The sequence below is a fragment of the Rhea pennata genome, assembly GCF_028389875.1.
Source record: "Rhea pennata isolate bPtePen1 chromosome 34 unlocalized genomic scaffold, bPtePen1.pri SUPER_34_unloc_3, whole genome shotgun sequence".
Classification (NCBI taxonomy): domain Eukaryota; kingdom Metazoa; phylum Chordata; class Aves; order Rheiformes; family Rheidae; genus Rhea; species Rhea pennata.
The window spans coordinates 74,386-91,134 of NW_026907592.1; the positions used below are offsets into that span (position 1 = coordinate 74,386).

Sequence of the window (16,749 nt, forward strand, 5' to 3'; positions counted from 1 at the left end):
CTACGGGCAGGCGAGAATAAAGCGAGTCACGAGAGCGCTGGTCTGCGGGGGCGGGGCCCGGCGGCGCAGCCCTTGACTGCCACCTCGCGCAGCCAATGAGTCGCCCGGCGAGCTGCCGATTGGCCGACGGCCCGGGGGCGTGGTCCAGCACGGGGGAGGGGCGTGGCGGCTGGGGGATCGGTTGCCACGGCGAAGGGGGCGTGGCTCCGCAGCCGTCCGGAGGGGGCGGGGCCGCGGGAGTCGAGCCCCCATTGGCGGGGAGGCGGGGAGGGGCGGGGCGGAGGCGGTGGGGCGGGGCCGTGCCGGCGAGGGGCGGGGCGGGGGAGGGCGCGCGAGGCGCCGCGACGGCTCCCGATTGGCTGAGCCGAGGTGGGGCGGTGGCGCCCCGTCCCCGCGCGCGCGGCGGGCGCGCGGATTGGCCGGCCGCGCTGAGCGGCGGCGGGGCGGGGCGCGCGGCCGTTGGCGCCGGCGCAGTGCGGCCCCGGCGGCGGCGGCCGCGGCGGCGGCGCATGCGCGGCGGCGGCGGCGGCGGGCGGTGCCGGTGCCCGTGCCGGTGCCGGTGCCGGTGCCGGTGCCGCGGTCGGAGCAGGCCCCGTCCCCCCGCGCCCTCACGGTGGCGGAGCCCGCGCGGCCCGCGGCCCCGCCCGCCCCCGCCGGGGCCCTGCTCGGCGGCGGCGCGGCGGCGGCGGCGCCCATGGACGGGCTCCCCGTGGAGGTGCGCGGCTCCAACGGGGCCTTCTACAAGGTGAGGCGGGCGGGCGGCGGCGCGGCCCGAGGGGCGCGCCGGGGCCCGGAGGGGGCTGGGGGAGGGTTTCCGGGGGGCGCTTGGGGGGCTCGGGGGGGATGAGGAGTTCGAGGCGCCTCTGGGGGGCGCGTCGAGGGGGTGAAGGTTTCTGAGCGGCGCTTGTGGGCTCCGAAGGGGCTTTGAGGAGTCCGGGGGGCTCTGGGGCTGGGGGGGCCCCAGGGGATCTGGGGGTCTCGTCTGCGGGGCGCGCTGGTGCCTTTGAGGGATGTTTAGGGGTCCCTAAGCGGCGCTGGGGAGCCTGTGGGGCTGACGGAGTCTCTGAGGGGTGCTTGGGCTCTGCGGGGGGTTGCTGGGGAGTCTGTAAGGCGTTTGGGGGGTCTGGGTGGCACGGGGGGTCTTTGAGGGGCCCTTTGGGATCTCTTAAGGGGATTCGGGGGGGCCCTGGGGAGGTAGGAGGGTCTCTGAGGGCATTTGGGGGAGTCTGAGATGCTTTTGGAGGTCTCTGGGAGGGGGTTCGGGAGCCTGTGGGACTGGGAAGGGTCTTGGGGGAGCACTTTGGGGTCTTCGAGGGATTTTGGAGTTTGCAGTGTGTTTGGAGGCCTGAGGGGCGTTTGGGGGCAAGTCTGTGGTGCGAGGGGTGTCCCTGAGGATGTCTGGGGGGGGTGAGGGGTTGTTTTGGGTGCTTCATAGCAGGTTGGGGTGTCTGTGGGGCTAGGTGCTTTCTGACAAGTGCTGTGTGGGTCCCTGAGGGCTTGAGGGGGGTCTGAGAAGATTTGGGGCTCTTTGGTAGAGTTCAGGGGCATCTCTGAGAAGACAGGGCTGGTGCTGGGGGGGCTGGAGGGAAGGGGCGTCTCGGAGGGGGTCTCTGGGTGGACGTCGAGGGTCTCAGGGGAATTTGGAGGAGTCTCTGAGCAGAGGGGTCGGTGCTGAGGGGAGGAGGGGCCTGGAGGAGCGATTTGGGGGGTCTCTGGGTGAGAGGGGCGTTGTGGGGCTCTGCCTGGGTCGCGGGGGCCGGAGGGCTCAGCACTGGGGTATCCCCGAGGGCCTGGAGGGCCGAGCCGGGCCCCCCACCCCCCTGGCGGCTCTTGGTCAGCGGCCGCCACTGAGGCTAAAAACACCCGGGGCGCTGCGGGCGGCCGGTATCCCGCGCGCCGGACGCCTGGGCCCCGCGGGGCCGCGCGCCGCCGGACCGGCCGATGACGCATCAGGTTTGCGCCGCGGGCGGCCGGGGGTCCGGCACGGCCCCCCCGGCCCATGCCGTGGCCCCCCTCCTCCCAGGGCTTTGTGCGGGACCTGCACGAGGACTCGGTGACCATCGCCTTCGAGAACAAGTGAGCCCCGGGCGGGGGAGCGGCGCGGGGGGGCCGCCACGGCCCCCTCCCGCCTCACCGCCGCCTCGGCCCGCCGCAGCTGGCAGCCCGAGCGGCAGATCCCCTTCGGCGACGTCCGCCTGCCGCCGCCGGCCGACTACAGCAAGGAGATCGCCGAGGGCGACGAGGTGGAGGTGAGCGACGGCCCCGGCCCCCCCCGGTCCCCCCTGGCCGGCCCCGCTGACGCCGTCTCCTCCCGGCCAGGTCTACTCGCGCGCCAACGAGCACGAGCCCTGCGGCTGGTGGCTGGCCCGCGTGCGCATGATGAAGGGTGACGTGAGTCGGGGACCGTGGCAGGGGTCCCCCGTGCGCCGTGGGGGGTCCCGGCCATGGGCGTGGGGATGGGGGGGGTCCCGGCTGTGTACCGTGGGCGTGGGAGGGTCCCGGCCGTGGGGGTGAGGGGGCGTCTTGACCTGCGCGCCGCGGGGACGGGGGTATCCAGCCATGCGCCACAGGGACGGGGTGTGTCCTGGCCGTGGGGGGCACGAGGGAGATCCTGGCCGTGGTGATGGGGGAATCCCAGCCAGGGGGGCCGTTGGGAGGACCCGGCCCAATGCCGTGGAGGTGGGGTGGTCCTGGCCACGGGGGGCACTCGGGGGCTCCGGCCATGGGCACGAGGGAGATCCTGGCCATGGGGACGGGGGGGGTCCTGGCCGCAGGGGGGAGTTGGGGGTCCCGGCCATGGGGACGAGGGGGGGGCCCGGCTGTGGGGGGAAGTTGGGGGTCCCGGCCATGGGGATTGGGGGGGGGGTTCCCGGCCGCGGGGGCGTTGGGGGGTCCCGCCGCGCGCTGAGCCCGGCCCGCGCCCCCAGTTCTACGTCATCGAGTACGCCGCCTGCGACGCCACCTACAACGAGATCGTCACCCTGGAGCGGCTGCGGCCCATCAACCCCAGCCGCGAGGCCACCAAGGCCACCTTCTTCCAGTACCGCCTGCCCGTGCCCGAGGACCTCAAGGACGCGTGAGCGGGGGGGGGCGCGGGGGGCCGGGGTCTGCCCCCGGCAGCGTCGGGGGTCCCAGCGGCCCCCTCAGCCCCCAGGCGGGGTTTTGGGGGGACTGGGAGGTGGCGGTAGCGGGGCAGGGGGCCCCAGCGGCCCCCTGGCCCCCGGGCAGCAGCAGCAGCGGGGGGGTCGGGGTCCTGGCGGCCCCCAGCAGTGCGACACCGTCCCGCAGCTGCTCCAACGCCGGCGTGCACAAGGAGTTCAAGCGCGGGGTGGGGGCCGACTGCGTCTTCCTCAAGGCGGCCAGCAGCGAGCTCTGCATCCTGGTGAGCAGCGCGCGGCCCCCCCGCCGCCAGCGCGGCCCCCCCGCCACCGTGTCCCCCCTGCTGCCCCCTCACAGCCCCCCCCCCCAGGCCACCAGCGAGGCGGCGGTGAAGCGGGCGGCGCTGCTGGGCGACATGCACCTGCGCAGCATCCGCACCAAGCTGATGCTCATGTCGCGCAACGAGGAGGCCACCAAGCACCTGGAGGTGAGCGCTGTGCCGTGCCACGCTGTGCCGTGCCACGCTGTGCCGTGCCACGCTGTGCCGTGCCACGCTGCACCGCACTGTGCTGTGCCGCGCCGTGCCACGCTGTGCCGTGCCGCGCTGCACCGCACTGTGCTGTGCCACGCTGCTCCGTGCTGTGCCGCGCTGCTCCATGCCATGTTGTGCCGTGTCGCGCTGTGCCGTGCCACACCGTGCTGTGCTGCTCCGTACTATGCTGCGCAGCACTGTGCTGTGCCACGCTGCTCCATGCCATGTCGTGCTGTGTTGCGCTGTGCCGTGCCACACCGTGCTGTGCTGCTCCGTGCCATGCTGCGCAGCACTGTGCTGTGCCACGCTGCTGCAGGCCGTGCTGCACCATGATGCGCCATGCTGTGCCGTGTCGTGTTGTGCCGTGTCGTGTTGTGCCGCACCATGCCGTGCCGCACTGCTCCACGCCACGCGGCGCCGTGCCGCACCACGCCGCTCCATGCGGCGCTGCGCCACGCCGCTCCCGGCGGCCTTGCGGCCCCCGCGCTGACGCCGCTGCCCCCGCAGACCAGCAAGCAGCTGGCCTCGGCCTTCCAGGAGGAGTTTGGGGTGCGGGAGGAGCTCATGGGCCTGGCCATCGGCACGCACGGCGCCAACATCCAGCAGGCCCGCAAGGTGCCCGGCGTCACCGCCATCGAGCTCGACGAGGCCACCTGCACCTTCCGCATCTACGGCGAGGTGGGGGCGGGGGCCGGGGGGGCCGGCCGCCGCGGGGGGGCCGCGCTGACCCCCCCCGACCCCCCCAGAGCCCCGAGGCGTGCCGCCAGGCCCGCAGCTTCCTGGAGTTCTCCGAGGACTCGGTGCAGGTGCCCCGTGGGCTGGTTGGTGAGTGAGGGGGGCCGGGGCAGCCCTGGGGGCATGGGGGGGCACGGGGTGACCCCCGCCCGCCCCCTGGCACAGGGAAGGTCATTGGGAAGAACGGGAAGGTCATCCAGGAGATCGTGGATAAGTCGGGCGTCGTGCGGGTCCGCGTGGAGGGCGACAACGACAAGAGGAACCCGCGGGAGGAGGGTGAGGGCCCCGGGGGGGTCTCGGAGGGTAAGGGGGGTCAGTTTGGGGGTCCACAGGCTGCTGGATGGACAGTTTGGGGGCTCTTAGGGCCACTGAGAGATTGAGAGACCCACAGAGATGATTTGGGTGGGTGTAAGGGGGGGTTGGTGGTCCCGGGGGGTCAGTGTGGGGATACTGGGGGGCCGGTGGGGGGGGTCTCAGGGCGTTGGTTTGGGGGTCCTCACCCCCCCTTCCCCCGCCAGGGAATGGTGCCCTTCATCTTCGTGGGGACGCGGGAGAACATCAGCAACGCCCAGGCCCTGTTGGAGTATCACCTGGCCTACCTGCAGGTACCCGCCCCGCGGCGCCCTGACCGCCCCCATGGCCGCCCCATGGCCACCCCCCGGCCGCCCAGCCCCACTGGGCTGCCCCACGGCCCCCCTGACTACACATGGCTGCCCCATGGCAGCCCCCCACCCCCCTATGGCAGCCCCCCACTCCCTATGCAGCCCGGCTACTGTGCAGCCACCCCACAGTCACCCCAGAGCCGCCCCGGCCCTGCAGCAGCCCCCCCAGCCTCACAGCACCACCAGCCCCCCCGCCCCCCTTCGCCTCCCCGATCCCAGCGCTGCAGCCGCCCCCCCCACGCTGGGTCCCCCCCCGCGGGTCCCCCCTCCCCACGCGGATCCCCCCCCACGCGGGTCCTGCCGCCCCCGCAGGAGGTGGAGCAGCTGCGCCTGGAGCGGCTGCAGATCGACGAGCAGCTCCGGCAGATCGGCCTCGGCTTCCGCCCGCCGCCCGCCCGCCCCGACCGGGACCGGGACCGGGACCGGGAGCGGGAGCGAGCGCGGCGGGGCTACGCCACGGACGACAGTACCTCCTCCTCGCTGCACGGCACCCGCAGCTACGGCGGCCGCGGCCGCGGGCGCCGCGCGCCCGGCCCCTACGGTACGGGGGGCCTGGGGGGCGGCGGACCCGCGCACGCCTGTCTGGGGGGGGGGGCGGTGCCCACTGCTGCCCCTCACCCCTACCCCGCCTCTCCACTTGCACGGCCCCCTGTAAAATGCCCCCAGCACCCCCATAGCGCCCCACATCCCCCTGGCCCCCCACAGCCCTGCAGCCCGTCCCCCCCCATGCCCCCTGTCCCTCATTATCTCCCTGATGTCCTCCACTGAACACCCCCAGTGCCCCCAGTCACCCCTGCTCTGTGCCCCAATAAAGACCCACAGTGCCCCCTCAGTGCTGCCCCGCTGCCCCTCAGCCCCCAGCTCTCTGCCTCCCAATAAATGCTCCCCTCAGGCCCGCTGCTCGGTGCCCCCCCAATGAGCTCCTGCAGCGCCCCCCCCCCACACATTGCGCCCCCAGCCCCCTAATCCCCCCCACAACTCCCCTCCCCCCGGTGCAGGGCCTGGCTCGGACGCCTCCACCACCTCGGACCCCGACGGGGAGCGGCGCCAGGAGCCAGGTCCCCCCCCGGGCGGCGAGCGGGACCCCCGCCGGGCGCCCCGAGGAGGGGCCTCCCCGCCGGCGCCCCCCACCCCCCCGGGGGCCGCGGCCCCCCAGCTGCCCCCCGGCACGGCGCTTCCTCCATCAGCTCAGGTGAGGGGGCGGCAGGGAGGGGGCGGCGGTGGGGGGGGGTCCGGCCGGGCTCTGACCCCCTGCCCCCCGCCCAGTGCTCAAGGACCCCGACAGCAACCCCTACAGCCTGCTGGAGGGGGCCGAGGGGGAGCCGGGCGCCGAGGGGGAGCCGGGGGCCGCCCCCCCCCGCCGGTGCCCGCCGCCGCCGCCGCTCCCGCCGCCGCCGCACCGACGACGACGCCACCGTCATGGACGGCGCCGCCGAGTCCGACGGCGCCTCGGTGGCGGAGAACGGCCTGGGTGAGCGTGGGGGGGCGCGGGGGGGAGCCGGGAGCGGCCTGGGGGGGCGCGGGGGGAGCCGGGAGCGGCCCTGGGGGGCGCGGGGGGAGCCGGGAGCGGCCCTGGGGGGGGGGCGCGGGGGAGCCGGGAACGGCCTGGGGGGCGCGGGGGGAGCCGGGAGCGGCCTGGGGGGGCGCGGGGGGAGCCGGGAATGGCCTGGGGGGGCGCTGGGGGGCAGCGGAGGCGGCAGCGGCCCGGGGGGGTGCTGGGGGGGGGGTCAGGCGCTGGCACTGCCTCATGTTCCCCTTCCCCCCCCCGGCAGAAGACGAGTCGAAGCCGCAGCGGCGCAACCGCAGCCGGCGCCCGCCGCAACCGGGGCTCCCGCCCCGGACGGCTCCATGAGCCGGGACCGGCAGCCAGGTAACGCGCAGCGCCCGCCCCACGCATGTCCCCCCCCCAACCCGGTAGCACACGCGTGTCCCCCCCCCAACCCGGCAGCACACGCGTGTCCTCCCTCAGTGCCTGCGGCACAGGCCCGACGCACAGACGCCCCCCCCCCCCACTGTGACCCCCCCATGTCGCTCACTCAAAACGTGCGTTCCCCTCTGCCCCCCCGTCACGCATTCACCTCCCCCCCGGGGGGGGGGGGGGGGGTCACGCGTGTTCCCACACAGTGACCGTGGCCGACTACATCTCGCGGGCCGAGTCGCAGAGCCGCCAGCGGCTGACGCCGGAGCCGCTGGGGCCGGGGGCCCGGGGGGGGTCGCCGAAGGGCCCCCCCGCTCGCCGCCCCGCCCCCGCCCTGGTCAACGGCATCTCCTAGGCCCCTGGCCCCCCGAGCCTGTGCCTTGGCGAGCGCCGCCCCGCGGGGCCCGGCTGCCCCCGCCGCCGCCCCGCAACCTTATTTATTTTTCACTGTACAGTATTTAAAAAAACAAAAAAGAATAAAAAAAAACAGACGGAGCTGCAGAGCGAGCAGGGGTGGGGCCCTACCGCACCTTTATTGGGGCCCGGACGCCTGGGCCCCGCGCGGGCCTCCCCCTGCTGCTGCGCTGGGCGCGGGGGGCCCAGGCGTTGCGGAAGGCCGAGGGGAGGGAGAAATGCAACCCCCCCCCCCCCCCCACTGTGCCCCCCGACAGCTGGAGAGATCTGTGTGGTCCCTGGGGTGGCCCCAGCGCCGTGGGGCAGGTTCCTGACGGCCCTGGTGCTGGAGGGGCGGGGGAAGGCCTTGGGGCAGCGCCGTGGGGCGGCCCCTACTCGCCCTTGGCCCGGGCGGGGGGCACCCGCCAGTAGTAGAGCAGCTGCCCGGCCAGGAGCCCGTTGCAGGCGGCCGAGACGGCGAAGGTCAGCGCCAGCAGCGGGTCGCCGGTCTCCTGTGGGGCCGAGGGGCAGTTTGTGCCGTGGGGCAGGGCATGATGGGGCAGGGAGCTGGGGGTCCAGGCGCCATGGATCACAGGGCCATGGAGCAGGATGTTGTGGGCCCAGGTGCCATGGGTCAGGATGTTGTGGGTCCAGGGTCTGTGTGTCAGTGGGCCATGGGGCATGGCTCTCTGGGTCCGGGCACTGTGGGGCAGGACGTTGTCAGTCTGATCACCATGGGTCCAGGCCCTGCGGTCTGGGTACTGTGGGGAGGATGTAGGTCTAGATGCTGAAGGGCAGGATGTGGGTCTGGGCCCCGTGGGGCAGGACGTGGGTCTGGGCCCCGTGGGCAGGGTGTGGGGCAGGCTGCTGTGGGTCCGGGCTCACCTGGAGGGAGGTGAAGACGCGGGCCCAGGGCCCCGGCCAGCAGCAGGAAGGTGGTGACGGCCGAGAGCTGCCCCGTGTGGCCCTGGCGGCAGTTGGTGGCCGCCTGCATCAGCTGGGGGGCCGGGGGGGGTCAGGGGGGCCCTGGCGTCCGGGCCCCCCCCAAACCCCACAGGGCCCCGGCATCTGCCCCCCCCCAAGGGGCCCCGCTGTCTGCCCCCCTCCCCCGCGCCAGGTCCCAGCAGCTGCCCCCCCCCCCCCCCGAACCCCAAGGGGCCCCAGTGTCCAGGACGCCCCCCCCCAAGGGCCCCACTGTCTGTTTCCCCCCCCCCCCCCCCCCGCGCCAGGTCCCAGCACCTGCCCCCCCCCCCCCAACCCGCAAGGGGCCCCGGCGTCCGGGCCTACCCGGCTGGTGGCCACGGCGGGCAGGTTGGTGGCCTGCAGCAGGGTCAGGAGCCCGGGGGGGGCCAGCGGCGAGACCAGGGCGCCCAGCAGCGCCCCATAGAGCCCCACGAGCAGCAGCCCTGGGGGAAGGGGGGACGGTCGGGGGGGGGGGGCAGGTGCCTGCCCCCCACCCCCTGCACGCCCAGGCGCCCCACAACCGACCTCGGCCCGTGCGGCCCTCGAAGTGCTCGATGAGGAAGCCGATGGCGGCGGTCTGCAGGGCGAGGAAGAGCGCCTCACCCCAGGCGCTGCGGGGCGGGGGGGGGGGGTCAGGTGTGTGTGTGTGTTGGGGGGGGGCGCTAGGTATCTGCCCCCCCCCAAACACCCCCTTAAAGAGTCCTGGTGCCCCCCCCCCCAACTCGGTGCTGCCCCCTCGAGGGGGGGTCCAGGTGCCCCCACCCCAAAGGAACCAGGTGTCTCCTCCCCCCCCCCCCCAAACCCCGTGTCCCAGCCCCTCTCTGGGTCCCGTTTCAGCCCCCCCAACTGCCTCCCCTGCCCCCCACCAAGGGGAAGTCACAGCTGCAGCTGTAGCCACGACCCCCCGATCCCCCCCCCGACCCCCCCATACCTGAAGGGGAAGCCGCGGGCGCAGCTGTAGCCCCGACCCCCCGATTCCCCCCCCGACCCCCCCATACCTTGAAAGGGGAAGCCGCGGGCGCAGCTGTAGCCCCGACCCCCCCGATTCCCCCCCCGACCCCCCCATACCTGAAGGGGAAGCCGCGGGCGCAGCTGTAGCCCCGACCCCCCGATTCCCCCCCCCGACCCCCCCATACCTGAAGGGGAAGCCGCGGGCGCAGCTGTAGCCCCGACCCCCCGATTCCCCCCCCGACCCCCCCATACCTGAAGGGAAGCCGCGGGCGCAGCTGTAGCCCACGGTGCCGCCCAGCGCCAGCAGCTCCAGCGCCAACGCGGCGACGCTCAGGCCGGCGCCGCTCCGGGCCCGCAGCACCTCAGCACCTGCGGCAGCTTCACTGCGGCGCCGCTAGCGGGGCGCCAGCGCCCGCGGGCCCCGGGACCGGGACCCCTGGGACCCCCCCAAACCCCGACCGGGACCCCCCAAACCCCGACCGGGACCCCCCAAACCCCGACCGGGACCGCTCTCCGCGACCGGGACCCCCCCCCCCACCAGGACCCTCCGACCGCGACCAGCCCCGCCCCCCCCCCGGCACCCCTCACCCGGACCGGAGCCCCCCCCCCCCACACACACACACTTTCCCCGCCCCCCGGCGCCTCCGCCGCGCCTCACCCATGACGGAGCCGGCGATACGATGCCGTAGCCGAGCGCTTTGCTGAGCAGGATCTTCAGCAGGGCACTACCGGCGGGGGGGGGGGTGTCACCGGGGGGGGGTCACCGAGGCCGCCGGGGGCTCCTCGCCCCTCCCCCCCCCCAATGGCGGCCCCCGTCTCAACCGCGCCGGTGGCTTCCGCTGCCCCCCTCGGGGCACTTCCGCCCGCTTCCAACATGGCGGCGGGAGCAGCCTTCACTCCCCCCCCCCCCCGCCCTCGATCCGCCCGTGACCAGTCGCGATGGCCGCCGGCGCGACACTGCCCCGCCCCGGCCCGGCGCGGCCCGCACCGTGCAGCAGGTTGAAGCGGACCAGCAGCTCGTCATAGCAGTGCTCGGGCAGCAGGAGCGGGACGAGCCACCCGCGCAGCGCCGCCATCTCCAGCCGCGCTCGCCCCGCGCTTCCGCCTGCACCGCGCCAGCGCGCAGGCGCCGCCCCGCCCGCGCCTGCTGATTGGCCGCCGCCCGCCTGGTTTCCTCCCCTCCCCCACGCGGCAGGAAGGCCGCCCTCCCCGCGCCTGCGCACTGCCGGGACACCACCTCCGCGCCTGCGCACTGCGGCCCAAGCGCCTACGCGCGTGCGTACTACCGCTTCAGCATGCGTCACACAGTGGCCTACGCGCCTGCGCACTGCTGCCGCGCCACCGCGCCGCGCCTGCGTATTGTTGCCGCGCCGCCGCCAGGACGCCAGTCCCGCGCCTGCGCACTCCCTCCCGCCGCCGCCGCCGCGCCTGCGCAGCCCTGCCGCGCCGCAGCCCCCGCGCCTGCGCACTCCTCCCGCCGCCGCGCCTGCGCAGTGCCCCCCCCCGCCGCCGCCGCGCCTGCGCCAGTGTCCCCCTCCCCGCCGCCCGCCGCGCCTGCGCAACCCTGTCGCCCCGCGGCTCCCGCGCCTGCGCACTCCTCCCGCCGCCGTCGCCGCGCCTGCGCAGTGCCACCCCCCGCCGCCGCCGCGCCTGCGCAGTGTCCCCCCCCGCCGCCGCCGCGCCTGCGCAGTGCCCGCCGCCGCCGCCGCCGCCGCCCGGCGCGGCGCCGCGAGATGGCGGCGCGCGAGGCGCCATGTTGCCTGCGGGCGCTGCCGGCGCTGGGCCGCGGCGCCGTCGCCCTCTGCCTCCTCTTCTACGTGCGGCTGCAGCGCGGGCGCCGCCTGCGCGAGGCCGCCCGCCGCCGGCGCGCCGCCCGCCGCCGCCAGGCCCGCGCCCCGCGGGCGCCGGCGCTTCGCGGCGCTGTGGCTGGGCCGGCTGCGGGCCCGGCCGGCGGCGGCGGCGGCGGCGGGCGGCCCGGCCCTGGCGGCGGCGGCGGCCCTGGCGCGGGCGCCCCGCGAGCGGCGGCTCTGGAGCAAGGCGCGGAGCTCGGCCTTCTGGGAGACGGTGCGCGCCAAGGCCTTCAGCCCCCGCGAGTGGGCCGAGAACTTCCGCCTGGCGCCCGGCACCTTCGACTTCCTGTGCGGGCGGCCTGCGCGGCGCCATCCAGCGCCGCGACACCAACATGCGCCGCGCCATCCCCGCCGAGGTGCGCCTGGCCATGACGCTGTGGCGCCTGGGCGCCTGCACCGAGTACCGCGCCGTGGGAGCAGCAGTTCGGCGTCTCCCGCTCCACCGTCTGCAAGATCCTGCGCGACGTCTGCGAGGGCCGTGGTGGCCATCCTGACGCCCGCCTTCGTGGGGCCGCCGCCGCCCGCCGGCGCCGCCGCCTTCGCGCTGCCGCAGATGGCGGGGCGCCCTGGGCGCCCTGCACATCCCCATCCGCGCGCCCCAACGACAACGCCGCCCGCTACTACAACCGCCGCGGCTGCCACTCGCTGGTGCTGCAGGCGGCCGTCGACGCCGCCGGCCGCTTCTGGGACATCGACGTGGGCTGCCCCGGGCGCCGCTCCGACGCCCAGGTGCTGCGCGGCTCCCCGGCTCTACCGGCGGGCGCAGCGGGGCGAGCTGCTGCCGGGGCCGCCGCGGCGCCTGGCCGGCGTGCCGGTGCCGCGCTTCCTGCTGGGCGGCGCCGGGCACCCGCTGCTGCCCTGGCTCATGCGGCCGTACCGGGGCGCGGGGCTGAGCCCGCCGCGGCGGCGCTTCAACGAGGCGGCGGCGGCGGCCGGGGCGGTGCTGGCCGGCGCCTTCGGGCGGCTGCGCGGGCGCTGGCGCTGCCTGCAGAAGCGCAACGACACCGACGTCGCCTTCCTGCCCACGCTGGTGGCCGCCTGCTGCACCCCTGCACAACGTGTGCGAGACGCGCGGCGACGCCTGCCTGCCGCGCTGGCTCCCGCCCGAGCCCCCCGCCGCCGCCGCCGCGGCGCCCCGCCGCGAGCCCCCCTGCCACCGCCGCCGCCCCGACGGCGCCCGCCAACGCGGACGACGAGGAGGAGGAGGAGGAGGAGGAGACCGACGACGACGGCGGCCGGGAGCAGGACGGCCCCGGGCAGCGGCAGGCGGCGCGGCGCATCCGCGAGGCGCTGGCCATGGCGCTCTGGGACTGAGCTGGGAGGGGCCCTGGCGTCCGGGAGCCTCCCCTCCCCCCCCCACCCCCCAGCAAGGAGGGGCCCCGGCGTCCGGGAGCCCCTGGGTGTGGGTGGAGCAGCGGGGTGGGAAACGGGGCTCGGACACCTGGGCCCCTTCTGCTGCTGTGGCTGAAATAAATTTTGTGGAGAAAAAGCTGCAAATCGCTGCCGCGGCTCCAGATTGCGGCGGGGGCGGGGCCTGGCAGGGGGGCGGGGCCTGGCAGGGGGCGGGGCCTGCCCTGGACGAGCCCCGGCCCCACGGTAACGGGCCGAGACACGCTGGACCCGGGGGGGGGGGGGGCTGCCCGGGGGGGCCCAGGCGTCCGGGAGGGGCGCGGCGGCCCCCGCCCCCAGTGAGGCGCCGGAGCCATCTCGCTTTTCGCCATTTTCGCCTTTATTTGGTTCCAATAAATACACTTTACAAAAGGGGCGGGGCGGGGCGGGGCCGGACGCCTGGGCCCCCCGCGCGGGGGCGGGGCGCGGCGGGGGCGGGGCCGGACGCCTGGGCCCGCCCGGCGCGAAGGAAGGGCAGAGACACAGGGCGGCTCGGGGGGCCGCGGGGGATTTCCTTTTTCACCTCCCCGAAGCGACGTTTTTATTCAAAAGCCAACAAAAAGGGGGTGGGGGGGGCGGGGCCCCGGCGTCCGGGGGGCCCCGGCGTCCGGGGCCGCCTCAGATGAGGTCGGGCCACGTTGAGCGGCATCTCCTCGATGGAGGTGTTGTAGAAGGTCTCGATGTCGCGCAGCGTCCGCTTGTCCTCCTCCGTCACCATGTTGATGGCGACGCCCTTGCGCCCGAAGCGGCCGCCGCGGCCGATCCTGCCGCCCGGACGCCTGGGTCCCCGCCCGGACGCCTGGGCCCCGCCCCAGCCCCCACCATGCCCAGACACCTGCCCCCCCCCCCATGAACCATTCCAGGGCCCCCCGCATGCCTGGGCCCCCCACTCCACCCCCGACCCCCCCCCAGCCGCCTGCCTCCCCTCCCCTCACTCCCCCACTTGCTCCTTGGATGTCTGGGCCCCTTCCCGGACGCCTGGGCCCCCTCATCCCGGACGCCTGGGTCCCATCCCGGACGCCGGGGCCCCTTCCCGGATATCTGGGCCCCCCTTATCCCGGATGCCTGGGCCCCTCATCCCGGACGCCTGGGCCCCTTCCCGGATATCTGGGCCCCTTCCCGGACGCCGGGGCCCCTCATCCCAGACGCCTGGGCCCCTTCCCGGATATCTGGGCCCCTTCCCGGACGCCGGGGCCCCTCATCCCAGACGCCTGGGCCCCTTCCCGGATATCTGGGCCCCCTTCCCGGATGCCTGGGCCCCTCATCCCGGACGCCGGGGCCCCTCATCCCGGACGCCGGGGCCCTACCGGGTGATGTAGTTCTCGCGGTTCGTGGGCAGGTCGTAGTTGATGACGAGCGAAACCTGCTGGACGTCGATGCCCCGGGCCTGGGGGGGGGGGGGGGGGTCAGGGAGGCCCCGAATGGCCTTGGGGCTTCGCGGGGGCCGGGGGGGGGAGGGCCAGAGGGGCCTGGGGGGGGCAGGGGGCTCTGGGGGTGGGGGAGTGCCAAGGGGGGCCCCCCAAGGGCCTGGGGGCTCGGGGGGGCTGTCGGCAGTTGTGGGCGGGGGCTCCTGGGGGAGGGGCGGGGAGGCCTGTCGGCGGCCGGGGGGGCGGGGGGGGGGGCGGGGCCGGGCCCCCCGCCGAGGCCCCGACCGCCCCGCGCTCTGCCAAGGAGCTACATCCTGCGCGCAGCACCGGGCGCTGGGCAGAGAGGGAATCTCCTTGGGCCGGACACTGGGGGCCCCGATGCCGAGGGCCCCCCCGGGCCCCCCCCGCGCCTGAACATCAACCCCCCCCGGGACACCAGGGCCCCTCCCGGATGCTGCGACCCCCCCCGCCCCCTGCGGCCCCCTGCGTTGGACGCCAGCACCGCCCCCCCCCCCGGCTGCTGGGCCCCCCTCTGCCCCCCCCGGGATGCTGGGCCCCCCCGGCCCCCGGCATGCTGCCCCCCCCCCCAGCTGCTCGGACCCCTCCCCCCGGGCCCCCCGGGATGCTGGCCCCCCCCCAAGATGCTCGGACCCCTCCCCGGGCCCCCCGGGATGCTGGCCCCCCCCCGGCTGCTCGGACCCGACCCCCCCCGCCCTCCGGGCCCCCCGGGATGCTGGCCCCCCCCCGGCTGCTCGGCCCCCCCCCCCAGGCCCCCCCGGCCCCCCCTCACCAGGAGGTCGGTGGTGATGAGGACGCGGCTGGAGCCCGAGCGGAATTCCCGCATGATGACGTCTCGCTCCTTCTGGTCCATGTCGCCGTGCTGGGGGGGGAGGGGGGTGAGCGGGGGGGCGGCGGCGGGGCCCAGGCGTCCGGGCGCCCCCCGCCCCCGCCCCGCGCCGCACCATGGCCGAGACGGTGAAGTCGCGCGCGTGCATCTTCTCCGTGAGCCAGTCGACCTTGCGGCGGGTGTTGATGAAGATCACGGCCTGCGTGATGGTCAGCGTCTCGTAGAGGTCGCACAGCGTGTCCAGCTTCCACTCCTGGGGGGCGCCGTCAGCGGGGGGCACGCGGCCCCACGCAGCGCCATGCGGCCCCACGCTGCCCCACACTGCCCCACGCGGCCCCACGCTGCCCCACGCTGCCCCACACCGCCCCCACACGGCCCCACGCTGCCCCACGCTGCCCCACACCGCCCCCACACGGCCCCACGCTGCCCCACGCTGCCCCACGCCGCCCCACGCGGCGCCACGCGGCCCCACACTGCCCCACACGGCCCCACGCGGCCCCACGCTGCCCCACGCGGCCCCACGCTGCCCCACACCGCCCCACGCTGCCCCACGCCGCCCCACGCGGCGCCACGCGGCCCCACACTGCCCCACACGGCCCCACGCCACCCCACGCCCCCCACACTGCCCCACGCGGCCCCACGCAGCGCCATGCAGCCCCACACGGCCCCACGCTGCCCCACACGGCGCCACGCGGCCCCACGCCGCCCCACACGGCCCCACGCCCCCCACACTGCCCCACGCGGCCCCATGCGGCCCCACACGGCCCCACGCTGCCCCACACGGCCCCACACGGCCCCACACCGCCCCACGCCCCCCACACTGCCCCACGCGGCCCACGCTGCCCCTGTGCCCCCGCTCAGGGGCCGGCCCCACTGCCCCGGGGCTGCCCATGGTCCGGGGGGGTCACTCTGGCGTGGGGACACTGCGGGGGGGCCACGGGGCGCCCCGCCAATCCTGGGCCCAGGCCTCTGCCCCCCCCCGCCCAAAACATCCCCCCCCCGCGTGCCCCCCCGCGCCCCCCCCACCTCGCGCTCCACGTTGATGTAGAACTGCCGGATCCCCTCGGGCCCAGGCGTCCGGCCCCCGGCCCAGCGCCCCCCCAGCCCAGCGCCCCCCCCGCGCCCCCCCCCGCGCCCCCCCCCCCGCATGCCCCCCCCCGCGCCCCCCCCCACCTCGCGCTCCACGTTGATGTAGAACTGCCGATCCCCTCCAGCGTCAGCTCCTCCTTCTTCACCAGGATCCGGATCGGCTCCCGCATGAACTTCTTGGTCACCTCGAGCACGTCCAGCGGCATCGTGGCCGAGAGCAGGACCACCTGGGGGGGCGGGGGGTCAGCGCCCCCCGGGCGAGAGCCCCCCTGGGGGCAGGGACCCCCCCTCAAGGGGGCAGGGACCCCACCCTGGCAGAGAGACCCCCCAGGGGGCAGGGGACCCCCCTCAAGGGGGCAGGACCCCACCCTGGGCAGAGAGACCCCCCAGGGGGCAGGGACCCCCCTCAAGGGGGCAGGGACCCCACCCTGGGCAGAGAGACCCCCCAGGGGGCAGGGACCCCCCCTCAAGGGGGCAGGGACCCCCACCCTGGGCAGAGAGACCCCCCAGGGGGCAGGGACCCCCCCTCAAGGGGGCAGGGACCCCACCCTGGGCAGAGAGACCCCCCAGGGGGCAGGGACCCCCCCTCAAGGGGGCAGGGACCCCACCCTGGGCGGAAGAGACCCCCCCAGGGGGCAGGGGACCCCCCCTCAAGGGGGCAGGGACCCCACCCTGGGCAGAGAGACCCCCCAGGGGGCAGGGACCCCCCTCAAGGGGGGCAGGGACCCCACCCTGGGCGGAGAGACCCCTCAGGGGGCAGGGACCCCCCCCTCAAGGGGGCAGGGACCCCACCCTGGGCAGAGAGACCCCCCAGGGGGCAGGGACCCCCCCTCAAGGGGGCAGGGACCCCACCCTGGGCGGAGAGACCCCCCAGGGGGCAGGGACCCCCCCTCAAGGGGGCAGGGACCCCACCCTGGGCGGAGAGACCCCCCCAGGGGGCAGGGACCCCCCCTC

At 76.3% G+C, this 16,749-nt stretch overlaps 3 protein-coding genes across 9 annotated transcripts; 1 reads left to right on the forward strand and 2 right to left on the reverse strand.

Moving 5' to 3' along the window:
• The first annotated feature begins 658 nt into the window (after window positions 1-658).
• Window positions 659-7,456, forward strand: FXR2 (FMR1 autosomal homolog 2). 7 transcript variants are annotated; one of them, XM_062600764.1, is made up of 16 exons: window positions 659-745; window positions 2,024-2,076; window positions 2,156-2,249; window positions 2,320-2,391; window positions 2,928-3,076; window positions 3,289-3,382; window positions 3,470-3,586; window positions 4,139-4,309; window positions 4,378-4,456; window positions 4,532-4,639; window positions 4,883-4,971; window positions 5,341-5,569; window positions 6,027-6,220; window positions 6,295-6,499; window positions 6,801-6,898; window positions 7,153-7,241. In XM_062600764.1, exons 1-15 carry the CDS (start codon window positions 695-697, stop codon window positions 6,878-6,880), a joined length of 1,785 nt encoding a protein of 594 aa, XP_062456748.1. In that variant the 5' UTR covers window positions 659-694; the 3' UTR covers window positions 6,881-6,898; window positions 7,153-7,241. The 7 variants fall into 7 exon arrangements, with proteins under 7 accessions (XP_062456748.1, XP_062456747.1, XP_062456746.1 ...); XM_062600763.1 differs by lacking the exon at window positions 5,341-5,569 and having other exon boundaries at window positions 7,153-7,456; XM_062600762.1 differs by lacking the exon at window positions 4,532-4,639 and having other exon boundaries at window positions 4,885-4,971; window positions 7,153-7,456.
• Window positions 7,440-10,342, reverse strand: MPDU1 (mannose-P-dolichol utilization defect 1). The gene is given in 11 exon segments (XM_062600767.1): window positions 7,440-7,851; window positions 8,225-8,248; window positions 8,250-8,336; window positions 8,627-8,745; window positions 8,828-8,913; window positions 9,234-9,300; window positions 9,506-9,619; window positions 9,622-9,647; window positions 9,928-9,970; window positions 9,973-9,978; window positions 10,242-10,342. Coding segments are annotated over 11 exon segments (780 nt in total). The 5' UTR covers window positions 10,330-10,342; the 3' UTR covers window positions 7,440-7,731.
• Window positions 10,343-12,984: 2,642 nt separating this feature from the next.
• On the reverse strand, window positions 12,985-16,106 carry LOC134154092 (eukaryotic initiation factor 4A-I-like; the record flags this gene model as incomplete). Its single annotated transcript, XM_062600768.1, has 6 exons — window positions 12,985-13,256; window positions 13,800-13,879; window positions 14,650-14,739; window positions 14,822-14,959; window positions 15,733-15,772; window positions 15,919-16,106. Coding segments are annotated over 6 exons (759 nt in total), but the record flags the coding sequence as incomplete, so codon positions are not given.
• Between the last annotated feature and the right edge of the window lie 643 nt (window positions 16,107-16,749).

Bases quoted from the DNA above. Each gene is read 5' to 3' on its own strand.
- FXR2 (XM_062600760.1), top strand. From the start codon at position 695: ATGGACGGGCTCCCCGTGGAGGTGCGCGGCTCCAACGGGGCCTTCTAC. The intron at 3,383-3,469 runs GTGAGCAGCGCG...CCCCCCCCCCAG, and splicing joins GCAGCGAGCTCTGCATCCTG to GCCACCAGCGAGGCGGCGGT. The intron at 4,305-4,377 runs GCGAGGTGGGGG...CGACCCCCCCAG, and splicing joins CTGCACCTTCCGCATCTACG to AGCCCCGAGGCGTGCCGCCA.